The sequence below is a fragment of the Oncorhynchus tshawytscha genome, linkage group LG15, assembly GCF_018296145.1.
Source record: "Oncorhynchus tshawytscha isolate Ot180627B linkage group LG15, Otsh_v2.0, whole genome shotgun sequence".
Classification (NCBI taxonomy): domain Eukaryota; kingdom Metazoa; phylum Chordata; class Actinopteri; order Salmoniformes; family Salmonidae; genus Oncorhynchus; species Oncorhynchus tshawytscha.
The window spans coordinates 3,896,372-3,917,175 of NC_056443.1; the positions used below are offsets into that span (position 1 = coordinate 3,896,372).

General features: G+C 40.2%; 1 protein-coding gene and 1 long non-coding RNA gene across 4 annotated transcripts in view; both read left to right on the plus strand.

Annotated features, from left to right (window-relative positions):
- si:dkey-97m3.1 (fatty acyl-CoA reductase 1) overlaps positions 1-20,804 on the plus strand; it is a 69,045-nt gene that overhangs the window by 38,540 nt on the left and 9,701 nt on the right. For all 3 annotated transcript variants that reach the window (XM_024445958.2, XM_024445957.2, XM_042297939.1), the window contains exon 3: positions 14,685-14,860. In XM_024445958.2, the coding sequence (XP_024301726.2) occupies positions 14,685-14,860 (176 nt within the window). The remainder of the gene's footprint in view (positions 1-14,684; positions 14,861-20,804) is intronic.
- On the plus strand, positions 17,201-18,678 carry LOC121839377. Its single transcript, XR_006078904.1, has 3 exons — positions 17,201-17,301; positions 17,414-17,567; positions 18,188-18,678. It is a non-coding gene; the product is annotated as an uncharacterized LOC121839377 (long non-coding RNA).

The following is a 20,804-nucleotide window of genomic DNA, read 5'->3' on the forward strand; positions in this document are numbered from 1 at the left end:
GTGTTGGTACTATACATGATGTACAGTGTAGTAGTAGTGTTGGTACTATACATGATGTACAGTGTAGTTGTAGTGTTGGTACTATACATGATGTACAGTGTAGTAGTAGTGTTGGTACTATACATGATGTAGTAGTAGTAGTGTTGGTACTATACATGATGTACAGTGTAGTAGTAGTGTTGGTACTATACATGATGTACAGTGTAGTAGTAGTGTTGGTACTATACATGATGTGTAGTAGTAGTGTTGGTACTATACATGATGTACAGTGTAGTAGTAGTGTTGGTACTATACATGATGTACAGTGTAGTAGTGTTGGTACTATACATGATGTACAGTGTAGTAGTGTTGGTACTATACATGATGTACAGTGTAGTAGTGTTGGTACTATACATGATGTACAGTGTAGTAGTAGTGTTGGTACTATACATGATGTAGTAGTAGTAGTGTTGGTACTATACATGATGTACAGTGTAGTAGTAGTGTTGGTACTATACATGATGTACAGTGTAGTAGTAGTGTTGGTACTATACATGATGTGTAGTAGTAGTGTTGGTACTATACATGATGTACAGTGTAGTAGTAGTGTTGGTACTATACATGATGTACAGTAGTAGTAGTGTTGGTACTATACATGATGTACAGTGTAGTAGTAGTGTTGGTACTATACATGATGTACAGTGTAGTAGTAGTGTTGGTACTATACATGATGTGTAGTAGTAGTAGTAGTGTTGGTACTATACATGATGTACAGTGTAGTAGTAGTGTTGGTACTATACATGATGTACAGTGTAGTAGTAGTGTTGGTACTATACATGATGTACAGTGTAGTAGTAGTGTTGGTACTATACATGATGTACAGTGTAGTAGTAGTGTTGGTACTATACATGATGTACAGTGTAGTAGTAGTGTTGGTACTATACATGATGTACAGTGTAGTAGTAGTGTTGGTACTATACACATGATGTACAGTGTAGTAGTAGTGTTGGTACTATACATGATGTATAGTAGTAGTGTTGGTACTATACATGATGTGTAGTAGTAGTTTTGGTACTATACATGATGTACAGTGTAGTAGTAGTGTTGGTACTATACATGATGTACAGTGTAGTAGTAGTGTTGGTACTATACATGATGTAGTAGTCGTATTGGTGCTATGCATGATGTGTAGTAGTAGTTTTGGTACTATACATGATGTACAGTGTAGTAGTAGTGTTGGTACTATACATGATGTGTAGTAGTAGTGTTGGTACTATACATGATGTGTAGTAGTAGTGTTGGTGCTATACATGATGTACAGTGTAGTAGTAGTGATGGTACTATACATGATGTGTAGTAGTAGTGTTGGTACTATACATGATGTGTAGTAGTAGTGTTGGTACTATACATGATGTACAGTGTAGTAGTAGTGTTGGTACTATACATGATGTATAGTAGTAGTGTTGGTACTATACATGATGTGTAGTAGTAGTTTTGGTACTATACATGATGTGTAGTAGTAGTGTTGGTACTATACATGATGTACAGTGTAGTAGTAGTGTTGGTACTATACATGATGTGTAGTAGTCGTATTGGTGCTATGCATGATGTGTAGTAGTAGTAGCGTTGGTACTATACATGATGTACAGTGTAGTAGTAGTGTTGGTACTATACATGATGTGCAGTGTAGTAGTAGTGTTGGTACTATACATGATGTGTAGTAGTAGTAGTGTTGGTACTATACATGATGTACAGTGTAGTAGTAGTGTTGGTACTATACATGATGTACAGTGTAGTAGTAGTGTTGGTACTATACATGATGTACAGTGTAGTAGTAGTGTTGGTACTATACATGATGTACAGTGTAGTAGTAGTGTTGGTACTATACATGATGTATAGTAGTAGTGTTGGTACTATACATGATGTACAGTGTAGTAGTAGTGTTGGTGCTATACATGATGTACAGTGTAGTAGTGTTGGTACTATACATGATGTACAGTGTAGTAGTAGTGTTGGTACTATACATGATGTGTAGTAGTAGTATTGGTACTATACATGATGTGTAGTAGTAGTTTTGGTACTATACATGATGTACAGTGTAGTAGTAGTGTTGGTACTATACATGATGTACAGTGTAGTAGTGTTGGTACTATACATGATGTACAGTGTAGTAGTGTTGGTACTATACATGATGTACAGTGTAGTAGTAGTGTTGGTACTATACATGATGTACAGTGTAGTAGTAGTGTTGGTACTATACATGATGTACAGTGTAGTAGTAGTGTTGGTACTATACATGATGTACAGTGTAGTAGTAGTTTTGGTACTATACATGATGTATAGTGTATGTTACTATACATGTGTAGTAGTAGTGTTGGTACTATACATGATGTACATAGTAGTAGTGTTGGTACATGTGTAGTAGTAGTGTTGGTACTATACATGATGTACAGTGTAGTAGTGTTGGTACTATACATGATGTACAGTGTAGTAGTAGTGTTGGTACTATACATGTGTAGTAGTAGTGTTGGTACTATACATGATGTGTAGTAGTAGTGTTGGTACTATACATGATGTACAGTAGTAGTAGTGTTGGTACTATACATGATGTACAGTGTAGTAGTAGTGTTGGTACTATACATGATGTACAGTAGTAGTAGTGTTGGTACTATACATGATGTACAGTGTAGTAGTGTTGGTACTATACATGATGTGTAGTAGTAGTTTTGGTACTATACATGATGTACAGTGTAGTAGTAGTTTTGGTACTATACATGATGTACAGTGTAGTAGTAGTGTTGGTACTATACATGATGTGTAGTAGTCGTATTGGTGCTATGCATGATGTGTAGTAGTAGTTTTGGTACTATACATGATGTACAGTGTAGTAGTAGTGTTGGTACTATACATGATGTGTAGTAGTAGTTTTGGTACTATACATGATGTATAGTAGTAGTAGTGTTGGTACTATACATGATGTGTGTAGTAGTGTTGGTACTATACATGATGTACAGTGTAGTAGTGTTGGTACTATACATGATGTACAGTGTAGTAGTAGTGTTGGTACTATACATGATGTACAGTGTAGTAGTAGTGTTGGTACTATACATGATGTACAGTGTAGTAGTAGTGTTGGTACTATACATGATGTACAGTGTAGTAGTGTTGGTACTATACATGATGTACAGTGTAGTAGTAGTGTTGGTACTATACATGATGTGTAGTAGTAGTGTTGGTGCTATGCATGATGTGTAGTAGTAGTTTGGTACTATACATGATGTACAGTGTAGTAGTGTTGGTACTATACATGATGTACAGTGTAGTAGTAGTGTTGGTACTATACATGATGTATAGTAGTAGTGTTGGTACTATACATGTGTAGTAGTAGTGTTGGTACTATACATGATGTACAGTGTAGTAGTAGTGTTGGTACTATACATGATGTAGTAGTAGTGTGTTGGTACTATACATGATGTGTGTAGTAGTAGTGTTGGTACTATACATGATGTACAGTGTAGTAGTAGTGTTGGTGCTATACATGATGTACAGTGTAGTAGTAGTGATGGTACTATACATGATGTGTAGTAGTAGTGATGGTACTATACATGATGTGTAGTAGTAGTGTTGGTACTATACATGATGTACAGTGTAGTAGTAGTGATGGTACTATACATGATGTGTAGTAGTAGTGTTGGTACTATACATGATGTACAGTGTAGTAGTAGTGTTGGTGCTATGCATGATGTGTAGTAGTAGTGTTGGTACTATACATGATGTACAGTGTAGTAGTAGTGTTGGTACTATACATGATGTGTAGTAGTAGTGTTGGTACTATACATGATGTGTAGTAGTAGTGTTGGTACTATACATGATGTACAGTGTAGTAGTAGTGTTGGTACTATACATGATGTAGTAGTAGTGTTGGTACTATACATGATGTGTAGTAGTAGTGTTGGTACTATACATGATGTACAGTGTAGTAGTAGTGTTGGTACTATACATGATGTACAGTAGTAGTAGTAGTGTTGGTACTATACATGATGTACAGTGTAGTAGTGTTGGTACTATACATGATGTACAGTAGTAGTAGTGTTGGTACTATACATGATGTACAGTGTAGTAGTAGTGTTGGTACTATACATGATGTACAGTGTAGTAGTAGTGTTGGTACTATACATGATGTACAGTGTAGTAGTAGTGTTGGTACTATACATGATGTGTAGTAGTAGTGTTGGTACTATACATGATGTGTAGTAGTAGTGTTGGTACTATACATGATATACAGTGTAGTAGTAGTGTTGGTACTATACATGATGTGTAGTAGTAGTGTTGGTACTATACATGATGTGTAGTAGTAGTGTTGGTACTATACATGATGTACAGTGTAGTAGTGTTGGTACTATACATGATGTACAGTGTAGTAGTGTTGGTACTATACATGATGTGTAGTAGTAGTGTTGGTACTATACATTATGTACAGTGTAGTAGTGTTGGTGCTATACATGATGTACAGTGTAGTAGTAGCGTTGGTACTATACATGATGTACAGTGTAGTAGTAGTGTTGGTACTATACATGATGTGTAGTAGTAGTGTTGGTGCTATACATGATGTGTAGTAGTAGTGTTGGTACTATACATGATGTGTAGTAGTAGTGTTGGTACTATACATGATGTACAGTAGTAGTAGTGTTGGTACTATACATGATGTACAGTGTAGTAGTAGTGTTGGTACTATACATGATGTATAGTAGATGTACTATACATGTGTAGTAGTAGTGTTGGTACTATACATGATGTACAGTGTAGTAGTAGTGTTGGTACTATACATGATGTGTAGTAGTAGTGTTGGTACTATACATGATGTACAGTGTAGTAGTAGTGTTGGTACTATACATGATGTACAGTGTAGTAGTAGTGTTGGTACTATACATGATGTACAGTGTAGTAGTAGTGTTGGTACTATACATGATGTACAGTGTAGTAGTAGTGTTGGTACTATACATGATGTGTAGTAGTAGTGTTGGTACTATACATGAGTGTTGGTACTATACATGATGTACAGTAGTAGTGTTGGTACTATACATGATGTGTAGTAGTAGTGTTGGTACTATACATGATGTGTAGTAGTAGTGTTGGTACTATACATGATGTGTAGTAGTAGTGTTGGTACTATACATGATGTACAGTGTAGTAGTGTTGGTACTATACATGATGTGTAGTAGTAGTGTTGGTACTATACATGATGTGTAGTAGTAGTGTTGGTACTATACATGATGTACAGTGTAGTAGTGTTGGTACTATACATGATGTGTAGTAGTAGTGTTGGTACTATACATTATGTACAGTGTAGTAGTGTTGGTGCTATACATGATGTACAGTGTAGTAGTAGCGTTGGTACTATACATGATGTACAGTGTAGTAGTGTTGGTACTATACATGATGTACAGTGTAGTAGTGTTGGTACTATACATGATGTACAGTGTAGTAGTGTTGGTACTATACATGATGTACAGTAGTAGTAGTGTTGGTACTATACATGATGTACAGTGTAGTAGTAGTGTTGGTACTATACATGATGTACAGTGTAGTAGTAGTGTTGGTACTATACATGATACAGTGATGTAGTGTTGGTACTATACATGATGTGTAGTAGTAGTGTTGGTACTATACATGATGTACAGTGTAGTAGTAGTGTTGGTACTATACATGATGTACAGTGTAGTAGTAGTGTTGGTACTATACATGATGTACAGTGTAGTAGTAGTGTTGGTACTATACATGATGTACAGTGTAGTAGTAGTGTTGGTACTATACTATACATGGTACTATACATGATGTACAGTGTAGTAGTAGTGTTGGTACTATACATGATGTGTAGTAGTAGTGTTGGTACTATACATGATGTGTAGTAGTAGTGTTGGTACTATACATGATGTACAGTGTAGTAGTAGTGTTGGTACTATACATGATGTACAGTGTAGTAGTAGTGTTGGTACTATACATGATGTACAGTGTAGTAGTAGTGTTGGTACTATACATGATGTACAGTGTAGTAGTGTTGGTACTATACATGATGTACAGTGTAGTAGTAGCGTTGGTACTATACATGATGTACAGTGTAGTAGTAGTGTTGGTACTATACATGATGTACAGTCTAGTAGTAGTGTTGGTACTATACATGATGTGTAGTAGTAGTGTTGGTACTATACATGATGTGTAGTAGTAGTGTTGGTACTATACATGATGTGTAGTAGTAGTGTTGGTACTATACATGATGTGTAGTAGTAGTGTTGGTACTATACATGATGTACAGTGTAGTAGTGTTGGTACTATACATGATGTACAGTGTAGTAGTAGTGTTGGTACTATACATGATGTACAGTGTAGTAGTAGTGTTGGTGCTATACATGATGTACAGTGTAGTAGTGTTGGTACTATACATGATGTACAGTGTAGTAGTGTTGGTACTATACATGATGTACAGTGTAGTAGTAGTGTTGGTACTATACATGATGTACAGTATAGTAGTAGTGTTGGTGCTATACATGATGTACAGTGTAGTAGTAGTGTTGGTACTATACATGATGTACAGTGTAGTAGTAGTGTTGGTGCTATACATGATGTACAGTGTAGTAGTAGTGTTGGTACTATACATGATGTACAGTGTAGTAGTAGTGTTGGTGCTATACATGATGTGTAGTAGTAGTGTTGGTGCTATACATGATGTACAGTGTAGTAGTAGTGATGGTACTATACATGATGTACAGTGTAGTAGTAGTGTTGGTACTATACATGATGTACAGTGTAGTAGTAGTGTTGGTACTATACATGATGTACAGTGTAGTAGTAGTGTTGGTACTATACATGATGTGTAGTAGTAGTGTTGGTACTATACATGATGTACAGTGTAGTAGTAGTGTTGGTACTATACATGATGTACAGTGTAGTAGTAGTGTTGGTACTATACATGATGTACAGTGTAGTAGTAGTGTTGGTACTATACATGATGTGTAGTAGTAGTGTTGGTACTATACATGATGTACAGTGTAGTAGTAGTGTTGGTACTATACATGATGTACAGTGTAGTAGTAGTGTTGGTACTATACATGATGTACAGTGTAGTAGTAGTGTTGGTACTATACATGATGTGTAGTAGTAGTAGTGTTGGTACTATACATGATGTGTAGTAGTAGTAGTGTTGGTACTATACATGATGTGTAGTAGTAGTGTTGGTACTATACATGATGTACTATACAGTGTAGTAGTAGTGTTGGTACTATACATGATGTGTAGTAGTAGTTTTGGTACTATACATGATGTACAGTGTAGTAGTAGTGTTGGTACTATACATGATGTACAGTGTAGTAGTAGTGTTGGTACTATACATGATGTACAGTGTAGTAGTAGTGTTGGTACTATACATGATGAACAGTGTAGTAGTAGTGTTGGTACTATACATGATGTACAGTGTAGTAGTAGTGTTGGTACTATACATGATGTGTAGTAGTAGTTTGGTACTATACATGATGTACAGTGTAGTAGTAGTGTTGGTACTATACATGATGTACAGTGTAGTAGTAGTGTTGGTACTATACATGATGTACAGTGTAGTAGTAGTGTTGGTACTATACATGATGTATAGTAGTAGTGGTACTATACATGATGTACAGTGTAGTAGTAGTGTTGGTACTATACATGATGTACAGTGTAGTAGTAGTGTTGGTACTATACATGATGTACAGTGTAGTAGTAGTGTTGGTACTATACATGATGTACAGTGTAGTAGTAGTGTTGGTACTATACATGATGTACAGTGTAGTAGTAGTGTTGGTACTATACATGATGTACAGTGTAGTAGTAGTGTTGGTACTATACATGATGTACAGTGTAGTAGTAGTGTTGGTACTATACATGATGTACAGTGTAGTAGTAGTGTTGGTACTATACATGATGTACAGTGTAGTAGTAGTGTTGGTACTATACATGATGTACAGTGTAGTAGTAGTGTTGGTACTATACATGATGTACAGTGTAGTAGTAGTGTTGGTACTATACATGATGTACAGTGTAGTAGTGTTGGTACTATACATGATGTGTAGTAGTAGTGTTGGTACTATACATGATGTACAGTGTAGTAGTAGTGTTGGTACTATACATGATGTACAGTGTAGTAGTAGTGTTGGTACTATACATGATGTGTAGTAGTAGTAGTGTTGGTACTATACATGATGTACAGTGTAGTAGTAGTGTTGGTACTATACATGATGTACAGTGTAGTAGTAGTGTTGGTACTATACATGATGTACAGTGTAGTAGTAGTGTTGGTACTATACATGATGTACAGTGTAGTAGTAGTGTTGGTACTATACATGATGTACAGTGTAGTAGTAGTGTTGGTACTATACATGATGTGTAGTAGTAGTAGTAGTGTTGGTACTATACATGATGTACAGTGTAGTAGTAGTGTTGGTACTATACATGATGTACAGTGTAGTAGTAGTGTTGGTACTATACATGATGTACAGTGTAGTAGTAGTGTTGGTACTATACATGATACATGATGTGTAGTAGTAGTTTTGGTACTATACATGATGTACAGTGTAGTAGTAGTGTTGGTACTATACATGATGTACAGTGTAGTAGTAGTGTTGGTGCTATACATGATGTACAGTGTAGTAGTAGTGTTGGTACTATACATGATGTACAGTGTAGTAGTAGTGTTGGTACTATACATGATGTACAGTGTAGTAGTAGTGTTGGTACTATACATGATGTACAGTGTAGTAGTAGTGTTGGTACTATACATGATGTACAGTGTAGTAGTAGTGTTGGTACTATACATTATGTACAGTGTAGTAGTAGTTTTGGTACTATACATGATGTACAGTGTAGTAGTAGTGTTGGTACTATACATGATGTACAGTGTAGTAGTAGTGTTGGTACTATACATGATATACTGTGTAGTAGTAGTGTTGGTGCTATACATGATGTACAGTGTAGTAGTAGTGTTGGTACTATACATGATGTGTAGTAGTAGTGTTGGTACTATACATGATGTACAGTGTAGTAGTGTTGGTACTATACATGATGTATAGTAGTAGTGTTGGTACTATACATGATGTACAGTGTAGTAGTAGTGTTGGTGCTATACATGATGTACAGTGTAGTAGTGTTGGTACTATACATGATGTGTAGTAGTAGTGTTGGTACTATACATGATGTACAGTGTAGTAGTAGTGTTGGTACTATACATGATGTACAGTGTAGTAGTAGTGTTGGTGCTATACATGATGTACAGTGTAGTAGTAGTGTTGGTACTATACATGATGTACAGTGTAGTAGTAGTGTTGGTACTATACATGATGTACAGTGTAGTAGTAGTGTTGGTACTATACATGATGTACAGTGTAGTAGTAGTGTTGGTACTATACATGATGTACAGTGTAGTAGTAGTGTTGGTACTATACATGATGTACAGTGTAGTAGTAGTGTTGGTACTATACATGATGTACAGTGTAGTAGTAGTGTTGGTGCTATACATGATGTATAGTAGTAGTGTTGGTACTATACATGATGTGTAGTAGTAGTTTTGGTACTATACATGATGTACAGTGTAGTAGTAGTGTTGGTACTATACATGATGTGTAGTAGTAGTAGTGTTGGTACTATACATGATGTGTAGTAGTAGTTTTGGTACTATACATGATGTACAGTGTAGTAGTAGTTTTGGTACTATACATGATGTACAGTGTAGTAGTAGTGTTGGTACTATACATGATGTGTAGTAGTAGTATTGGTACTATACATGATGTGTAGTAGTAGTATTGGTACTATACATGATGTGTAGTAGTAGTTTGGTACTATACATGATGTGTAGTAGTAGTGTTGGTGCTATACATGATGTACAGTAGTAGTAGTTTGGTACTATACATGATGTACAGTGTAGTAGTTTTGGTACTATACATGATGTACAGTGTAGTAGTGTTGGTACTATACATGATGTACAGTGTAGTAGTTTTGGTACTATACATGATGTACAGTGTAGTAGTAGTGTTGGTACTATACATGATGTACAGTGTAGTAGTAGTGTTGGTACTATACATGATGTACAGTGTAGTAGTAGTGTTGGTACTATACATGATGTGTAGTAGTCGTATTGGTGCTATGCATGATGTGTAGTAGTAGTTTTGGTACTATACATGATGTACAGTGTAGTAGTAGTGTTGGTACTATACATGATGTGTAGTAGTAGTTTTGGTACTATACATGATGTGTAGTAGTAGTGTTGGTACTATACATGATGTGTAGTAGTAGTGTTGGTACTATACATGATGTATAGTAGTAGTGTTGGTACTATACATGATGTGTAGTAGTAGTTTTGGTACTATACATGATGTGTAGTAGTAGTGTTGGTACTATACATGATGTACAGTAGTAGTAGTTTGGTACTATACATGATGTACAGTGTAGTAGTTTTGGTACTATACATGATGTACAGTAGTAGTAGTGTTGGTACTATACATGATGTACAGTAGTAGTAGTGTTGGTACTATACATGATGTACAGTGTAGTAGTAGTGTTGGTACTATACATGATGTACAGTGTAGTAGTAGTGTTGGTACTATACATGATGTACAGTGTAGTAGTAGTGTTGGTACTATACATGAGTAGTAGTGTTGGTGCTATACATGAAGTGTAGTAGTAGTGTTGGTACTATACATGATGTGTAGTAGTAGTGTTGGTGCTATACATGAAGTGTAGTAGTAGTTTTGGTACTATACATGATGTGTAGTAGTAGTGTTGGTGCTATACATGATGTGTAGTAGTAGTGTTGGTACTATACATGATGTGTAGTAGTAGTGTTGGTACTATACATGATGTGTAGTAGTAGTTTTGGTACTATACATGATGTGTAGTAGTAGTGTTGGTACTATACATGATGTGTAGTAGTAGTGTTGGTGCTATACATGATATACAGTGTAGTAGTAGTGTTGGTGCTATACATGATGTATAGTAGTAGTGTTGGTACTATACATGATGTGTAGTAGTAGTTTTGGTACTATACATGATGTACAGTGTAGTAGTAGTGTTGGTACTATACATGATGTGTAGTAGTAGTAGTGTTGGTACTATACAGTAGTAGTTTGGTACTATACATGAAGTGTAGTAGTAGTTTTGGTGCTATACATGATGTGTAGTAGTAGTGTTGGTGCTATACATGAAGTGTAGTAGTAGTGTTGGTACTATACATGATGTGTAGTAGTAGTGTTGGTGCTATACATGAAGTGTAGTAGTAGTTTTGGTACTATACATGATGTGTAGTAGTAGTGTTGGTGCTATACATGAAGTGTAGTAGTAGTTTTGGTACTATACATGATGTATAGTAGTAGTGTTGGTACTATACATGATGTGTAGTAGTAGTGTTGGTGCTATACATGATGTACAGTGTAGTAGTAGTGTTGGTACTATACATGATGTGTAGTAGTAGTTTTGGTACTATACATGATATACAGTGTAGTAGTAGTGTTGGTACTATACATGATGTGTAGTAGTAGTGTTGGTGCTATACATGATATACAGTGTAGTAGTAGTGTTGGTACTATACATGATGTGTAGTAGTAGTGTTGGTACTATACATGATGTGTAGTAGTAGTTTTGGTGCTATACATGATATACAGTGTAGTAGTAGTGTTGGTACTATACATGATGTACAGTAGTAGTGTTTTGGTACTATACATGATGTACAGTGTAGTAGTAGTGTTGGTACTATACATGATGTACAGTGTAGTAGTAGTGTTGGTACTATACATGATGTGTGTAGTAGTAGTTTTGGTACTATACATGATGTACAGTGTAGTAGTAGTGTTGGTACTATACATGATGTACAGTGTAGTAGTAGTGTTGGTACTATACATGATGATGTGTAGTAGTAGTGTTGGTACTATACATGATGTACAGTGTAGTAGTAGTTTGGTACTATACATGATGTACAGTGTAGTAGTAGTGTTGGTACTATACATGATGTATAGTGTAGTGTTGGTACTATACATGATGTGTAGTAGTAGTGTTGGTACTATACATGATGTACAGTAGTAGTAGTGTTGGTACTATACATGATGTACAGTGTAGTAGTAGTTTTGGTACTATACATGATGTACAGTGTAGTAGTAGTGTTGGTACTATACATGATGTAGTAGTAGTGTTGGTACTATACATGAAGTGTAGTAGTAGTTTTGGTACTATACATGATACAGTGTAGTAGTAGTGTTGGTACTATACATGATGTACAGTGTAGTAGTAGTGTTGGTACTATACATGATGTGTAGTAGTAGTGTTGGTACTATACATGATGTACAGTGTAGTAGTGTTGGTACTATACATGATGTGTAGTAGTAGTGTTGGTACTATACATGATGTACAGTAGTAGTAGTGTTGGTACTATACATGATGTGTAGTAGTAGTGTTGGTGCTATACATGATGTACAGTGTAGTAGTGTTGGTACTATACATGATGTACAGTGTAGTAGTAGTGTTGGTACTATACATGATGTACAGTAGTAGTAGTGTTGGTACTATACATGATGTGTAGTAGTAGTGTTGGTACTATACATGATGTACAGTAGTAGTAGTGTTGGTACTATACATGATGTACAGTGTAGTAGTGTTGGTACTATACATGATGTACAGTGTAGTAGTAGTGTTGGTACTATACATGATGTGTGTAGTAGTAGTGTTGGTACTATACATGATGTATAGTAGTAGTGTTGGTACTATACATGATGTAGTAGTAGTTTTGGTACTATACATGATGTACAGTGTAGTAGTAGTGTTGGTACTATACATGATGTACAGTGTAGTAGTAGTGTTGGTACTATACATGATGTGTAGTAGTAGTGTTGGTGCTATACATGATGTACAGTGTAGTAGTGTTGGTACTATACATGATGTGTAGTAGTAGTGTTGGTACTATACATGATGTACAGTGTAGTAGTGTTGGTACTATACATGATGTGTAGTAGTAGTGTTGGTGCTATACATGATGTACAGTATGTAGTAGTGTTGGTACTATACATGATGTACAGTGTAGTAGTAGTGTTGGTACTATACATGATGTACAGTAGTAGTGTTGGTACTATACATGATGTGTAGTAGTAGTAGTGTTGGTACTATACATGATGTACAGTGTAGTAGTGTTGGTACTATACATGATGTACAGTATATTAGTAGTGTTGGTACTATACATGATGTACAGTGTAGTAGTAGTGTTGGTACTATACATGATGTACAGTGTAGTAGTAGTGTTGGTACTATACATGATGTACAGTGTAGTAGTAGTGTTGGTACTATACATGATGTACAGTGTAGTCATAGTTTTTTGTTGGATCAGCAGCAGTGGTTTTCTGTATGGCTGGGACCACTCTGATAAGAGTGAAGGGAATAGCCGGTTACAGACGGGAGTGAAACTGATCCTTCTCTCTCCCTCCCTCTGTCTCTCTCACTAAGCGTGCCCCATACCTTAAAGTGGGCCTTTTCCAAGCCACTATGAAAGGGTCTGTGCCACTTTATGCCACTTTATGCCAAAAATGGTGGGGCCACACCGAGCTCCTCTGAAATCAGTAGAGTAGAGGCTGGGTTGAGCTGGAGTAGAAAGCAGAATGGGGAGGACAATACATTGTGACCTCAGTGACTTTGGGCTTTTTCCACCAGGGTGAATGAGGTCAACAGAGTTCATCAGAGTTTGTCAGGATGTGAGGAAAAGTGCAGTCAACATGGACTCATTAGAGAGCCAGAAAAGAGACAGCGATAGAAAGAGAGATGGATGGAGAGAGAGAAAATGGATATGAACAGCTGTTGGAGGCATTACTCAACATCTGTCCTGCTCTACACTTAGAGTGGTCTGCTTACCAGGGCAGCCGGTACTGCCACACACACACCACACACCACACACACACACAGAGCCAATTTCATAACTCACACATGCTAATCCTAATCACTAGCAATCTGAAATGTCCAGTGCAGTTTTCTGATGCACTTCCTTTATTCTTGACACCCTGAGGTGCACACTGGCCAGCTACTTTATGTCTCGTCTGTCACAAGAGTCTCTATCTTCCCTTCTGTTTGTTGTGTTCTTATATTCAGCCCTCAAATACCATCATTCAAGACAAAAACCTACAATTTGTTGATAATGGTTTTTGCATGGAGGATAAGGAGTGATATTATCTCCCTCCTTGGTGATAAGGTGGTTTCATTTCCTGTGTAGTGTTCCGTAGGGTGCACGCCCTGCCTCATCTGAGTCACAGCAACAGGGAACATGTTACACACACACACACACACACACACACACACACACACGCAAACAGTGTGCTCTGGTACTGCAGCGTGTGGTCGCCTATGAGCAACGCCACTGCTACAAGGGCATTGTGGGAAAATGCAAATATTGACACCCGCTCAATCTGTGTTTAAATACGAGTCATTCATCAATTACATAGGGAACATGACCCATATTGTTAATACTGAGGCTTGCAAATACTACTATGGTGCTATTGTTAGGTAAAAGCTGCCATGGCTTCACACAGTAGCAGTTGTGCAGAGGAATAGCCTCCAGCCAAACATCAATGTGGACAGAATTGTTACAGACATCTATGCATACAGCGTCCTTCATACGTTGATATGATCTGATGCATCTATGTGTGCATTTCCTGCAGCTGTTTGATCGCGTGAGGGAGGACAACCCAGACTTCCACCAGAAGATAGTTCCTATCAGCAGTGAGTTGACACAGCCTGCCCTGGCCATCAGTCCTGAGGACGTAGAGAGACTGACCTCCTGCGTCAACATCATCTTCCACTGTGCTGCCACCATCCGCTTCGACGAACCCCTCAAGTGAGGACCACAACCCCCTACACACTGACTCTTCCTCTATCACCTAGCTATCATGCTAACTCACCACTTTATCAACTCAACAAATCAAATCTGTTTGATTGTGTATAAATGCATGGACATAGCTTGTGTCTGACACAGAGAGAGGTACAAAGACATAGAGATCCTATTAAATGACGTCAACACAGTAGACAGTCTCTAGTTGAGAGGAGGTCAGCCCGTATAGGGGCCAGGGTCGTCTGTATCTTGGTCACATGTTTTATTTTTGATGTTTTACTCAGGTCTGGTTTATGGGGTCGAAGGGTTTTGCTTTGTCATTGTCCCGAGTACCAGGAGGTGCCCAGTGTGTGGGGACTTCCTACAGGAAGTGATGTTTGGTTGATAGTGTGGTCTATTTGTGTTCTGGTGTTGACCAATGGGAAAGCTGATACATCTAGAGTATGATGAGGATGTTGAGAAAGACAACAGAGATTCCCCAATAATATAGCTTTGTGTAGCGTCTATCAAGCAACATTGTTGACCTAAAATGGTTGACAGGCAAACACTTACATCATTAAACATATTAAATCAAAATCCAAAACAATGTTGTTGAGCGACTAAAGACTTACAGTAACATTGAATTTATATTAAGGATTTTGAAACTGTTTAAGTTTTCAATATTCCACGTGGTTTCATCATCTCACGTAGTAGACAGTGCATCGATGTTCCATGTGGTGAGAGAGAGACAGACAGATAGAGAGAGAGATGTATCCAGGGAGTCTGCAGGTAGCTAGCTGTAGGGGGTAGAGAGATGTATCCAGGGAGTCTGCAGGTAGCTAGCTGTAGGGGGTAGAGAGATGTATCCAGGGAGTCTGTAGGTAGCTAGCTGTAGGGGGTAGAGAGATGTATCCAGGGAGTCTGCAGGTAGCTAGCTGTAGGGGGTAGAGAGATGTATCCAGGGAGTCTGTAGGTAGCTAGCTGTAGGGGGTAGGGAGATGTATCCTGGGAGTCTGCAGGTAGCTAGCTGTAGGGGGTAGAGAGATGTATCCAGGGAGTCTGTAGGTAGCTAGCTGTAGGGGGTAGGGAGATGTATCCAGGGAGTCTGCAGGTAGCTAGCTGTAGGGGGTAGGGAGATGTATCTAGGGAGTCTGCAGGTAGCTAGCTGTAGGGGGTAGGGAGATGTATCCAGGGAGTCTGCAGGTAGCTAGCTGTAGGGGGTAGAGAGATGTATCCAGGGAGTCTGCAGGTAGCTAGCTGTAGGGGGTAGAGAGATGTATCCAGGGAGTCTGCAGGTAGCTAGCTGTAGGGGGTAGAGAGATGTATCCAGGAGTCTGCAGGTAGCTAGCTGTAGGGGGTAGGGAGATGTATCCAGGAGTCTGCAGGTAGCTATCTGTAGGGGGTAGAGAGATGTATCCAGGGAGTCTGCAGGTAGCTAGCTGTAGGGGGTAGAGAGATGTATCCAGGGAGTCTGTAGGTAGCTAGCTGTAGGGGGTAGAGAGATGTATCCAGGGAGTCTGTAGGTAGCTAGCTGTAGGGGGTAGGGAGATGTATCCAGGGAGTCTGCAGGTAGCTAGCTGTAGGGGGTAGAGAGATGTATCCAGGAGTCTGCAGGTAGCTAGCTGTAGGGGGTAGAGAGATGTATCCAGGGAGTCTGTAGGTAGCTAGCTGTAGGGGGTAGAGAGATGTATCCAGGGAGTCTGCAGGTAGCTAGCTGTAGGGGGTAGAGAGATGTATCCAGGGAGTCTGCAGGTAGCTAGCTGTAGGGGGTAGAGAGATGTATCCAGGAGTCTGCAGGTAGCTAGCTGTAGGGGGTAGAGAGATGTATCCAGGGAGTCTGCAGGTAGCTAGCTGTAGGGGGTAGAGAGATGTATCCAGGGAGTCTGCAGGTAGCTGTAGGGGTAGGGAGATGTATCCAGGAGTCTGCAGGTAGCTAGCTGTAGGGGGTAGAGAGATGTATCCAGGAGTCTGCAGATAGCTAGCTGTAGGGGGTAGAGAGATGTATCCAGGGAGTCTGTAGGTAGCTAGCTGTAGGGGGTAGAGAGATGTATCCAGGGAGTCTGCAGGTAGCTAGCTGTAGGGGTAGAGAGATGTATCCAGGGAGTCTGCAGGTAGCTAGCTGTAGGGGTAGAGAGATGTATCCAGGGAGTCTGCAGGTAGCTAGCTGTAGGGGGTAGAGAGATGTATCCAGGAGTCTGCAGGTAGCTAGCTGTAGGGGTAGAGAGATGTATCCAGGAGTCTGCAGGTAGCTAGCTGTAGGGGGGGAGATGTATCCAGGGAGTCTGAGGTGCTATCTGTAGGGGGTAGAGAGATGTATCCAGGAGTCTGCAGGTAGCTAGCTGTAGGGGGTAGGGAGATGTATCCAGGGAGTCTGCAGGTAGCTAGCTGTAGGGGTAGGGAGATGTATCCAGGGAGTCTGCAGGTAGCTAGCTGTAGGGGGTAGGGAGATGTATCCAGGGAGTCTGCAGGTAGCTAGCTGTAGGGGTAGAGAGATGTATCCAGGGGAGTAGCTGCAGATGTCCAGGGAGTCTGCAGGTAGCTAGCTGTAGGGGGTAGGGAGATGTATCCAGGAGTCTGCAGGTAGCTAGCTGTAGGGGGTAGAGAGATGTATCCAGGGAGTCTGCAGGTAGCTAGCTGTATGGGGTAGAGAGATGTATCCAGGAGTCTGCAAGTAGCTAGCTGTAGGGGGTAGAGAGATGTATCCAGGAGTCTGCAAGTAGCTAGCTGTAGGGGGGTCCAGGGAGATGTATCCAGGGAGTCTGCAGGTAGCTAGCTGTAGGGGGTAGGGAGATGTATCCAGGGAGTCTGCAGGTAGCCATCTGTAGGGGGTAGGGAGATGTATCCAGGGAGTCTGCAGGTAGCTAGCTGTAGGGGGTAGTGTAGAGAAAGGCTATTTCTTATGCAGGTGACCAAACTATTGTTAATACAGGGCTACAACTCAAAGTAAAGCTTATGGGGTCCCCTACAGGATAGCTCCCGCATTACACTAATTGCCAAAACCAGCGCACACACACATAATCTCCTTTGTAGCTGAACATTGTGTGCCCGAAGAGGATTCTACGATGACGGACAGACAACTGAGCCAATGGCGGAAGACTACAGACTACACCCCAGCTGAACCAATCCAAAGATCCGATCTTCCAGAATCAACCTACTTTCTGTTCTATATATAAGTGGTGTACTGATTGTAACGGTCTCTTTGCCTGCAGTTCCGTACGAACCAGCGGAGGAGCCGTATTTACGCTGTTCTAGATATCTTCACTCTGAATAAACTGTCGCTTGTCATACAATTTACCACCTTGTCTGAATCGATCCTTGACCGACTCGCCCGTCTACATATCTAATTTCTAACAGTAGAGAGATGTATCCAGGGAGTCTGTAGGTAGCTAGCTGTAGGGGGTAGGGAGATGTATCCTGGGAGTCTGCAGGTAGCTAGCTGTAGGGGGTAGAGAGATGTATCCAGGGAGTCTCCTACTCAGTGAGGAAGCAGGAATGAGGTCTTCAGAGGGATTATTAAAACATTAAAGAGCTCTGTGTCTATCTGTCTCAGTGTATTCTCACAAGTCTTCATCATACTGTTAAATACACCTGTCTGGGTGTCTGTGTGGCTGCTGGGAACAGATCCCGTTGAGTAGGACAGACAGGACAGCCTTAAGGGATGAGATGCAGTCAGAGAGGTGAAAGGAGGTGTGGGGAGGCGGGACATTAGCCATGACTGACAGCTCAGTTAGGGAAAAGCTGTGAGATTGTTCTCTGAACAGCATCATAGCTCTCTTCTCTCACTTTGTCTTTGTCTTTTCACCCCTACCTCTCCATCCCTTACTCTGTATTTCTCTCTCTCTCATGTTCTCTTGTCTGTCACACAATGTTGTCAAATCAAATCAAATTTGATTTGTCACCTACACATGGTTAGCAGATGTTAATGCGAGTGTAGCGAAATGCTTGTGCTTCTAGTTCCGACCATGCAGTAATATCTAACGAGTAATCTAACCTAACAATTTCACAACTACCTTATACACACAAGTGTAAAAGAATGAATAAGAATATGTAGATAAAAATATATGAATGAGCGATGGCCGAACGTCATAGGCAAGATGCAGTAGATGGTATAGAGTCCAGTATATACATATGAGATGAGTAATGTAGGGTATGAAAACATATAAAGTAGCATTGTTTAAAGTGGCTAGTGATACATTTATTACATACATTTTTTCATTATTAAAGTGGCTAGAGATGAGTCACTATGTTGGCAGCAGCCACTCAATGTTAGTGATGGCTGTTTAACAGTCTGATGGCCTTGAGATAGAAGCTGTTTTTCAGTCTCTCGGTCCCTGCATTGATGCACCTGTACTGACCTCGCCTTCTGGATGATGGCGGGGTGAACAGGCAGTGGCTCGGGTGGTTGTTGTCCTTGATGATCTTTTTGGCCTTCCTGTGACATTGGGTTGTGTAGGTGTCCTGAAGGGCAGGTAGTTTGCCCCCGGTGATGCGTTGTGCAGACCTCACTACCCTCTGGAGTGCCTTACGGTTGTGGGCGGAGCAGTTGCCGTACCTGGCGGTGATACAGCCCGACAGGATGCTCTCGATTGTGCATCTGTAAAAGTTTGTGAGTGTTTTTGGTGACAAGCCAAATTTCTTCAGCCTCCTGAGGTTGAAGAGGCGCTGTTAGGCCTTCTTCACCACGCTGTCTGTGTGGGTGGACCATTTCAATTTGTCCGTGATGTGTACGCCGGGGAACTTAAAACTTTCCACCTTCTCCACTACTGTCCGGTCTATGTGGATAGGGAGGTGCTCCCTCTGCTGTTTCCTGAAGTCCACGATCATCTCCCTTGTTTTGTTGACATTGAGTGTGAGGTTATTTTCCTGACACCACACTCCGAGGGCCCTCACCTCCTCCCTGTAGGCCGTCTCGTTGTTGTTGGTAATCAAGCCTACCACTGTAGTGTCGTCTCCAAACTTGATGATTGAGTTGGAGGCGTGCATTGCCACGCAGTCATGGGTGAACAGCGAGTACAGGAGAGGGCTGAGGACGCACCCTTGTGGGGCCCCAGTGTTGAGGATCAGCGAGGTGGAGATGTTTTTACCTACCCTCACCACCTGGGGGCGGCCCATCAGGAAGACCAGGACCCAGTTGCACAGGGAGGAGTCGAGACCCAGGGTCTCAAGCTTAATGACAAGTTTGGAGGGTACTATGGTGTTAAATGCTGAGCTTTAGTCAATGAACAGCATTCTTACATAGGTATTCCTCTAGTCCAGATGGGTTAGGGCAGTGTGATTGCGTCGTCCGTGGACCTATTGGGGCGGTAAGCAAATTGAAGTGGGTCTAGGGTGTCAGGTAGGGTGGAGGTGATATGGTCCTTGACTAGTCTCTCAACGCACTTCATGATGACGGAAGTGAGTGCTACGGAGCGATAGTCATTTAGCTTAGTTACCTTAGCTTTCTTGGGAACAGGAACCTTGGTGGCCCTCTTGAAGCATGTGGGAATAGCAGACTGGGATAAGGATTGATTGAATATGTCCGTAAACACACCAGCCAGGGAAACAAAGTTGCCAGGGGGTGTTGGAGCATAATCAGACAACAGTTTAATCACTGGGACCAAGACTACAGCTCTTCAGATAGTGCCATAGACACGGCATCTATGCTGTGCAAACGTACAAGGCTAGTCAATCCTAGCACTGAAGCAGTGATAAGCACCATAGCCACTATAGCTGCTAGGATACAATATATCTAGCCCCCTAATGAAAATCCAATAGCGGAATTCATTAATGACTCAGCAGCTTGGAACAGTGAGGAACACACCGTTGGGAGCAGTCCACAGTCACAGTGGTGTTCTCTCTTAAACTGGCCTAGTGCTCTGTAATAGTTCTAAAACTGGCCTAGTGCTCTGTAATAGTTCTAAAACTGGCCTAGTGCTCTGTAATAGTTCTAAAACTGGCCTAGTGCTCTATGATAGTTCTCAAACTGGCCTAG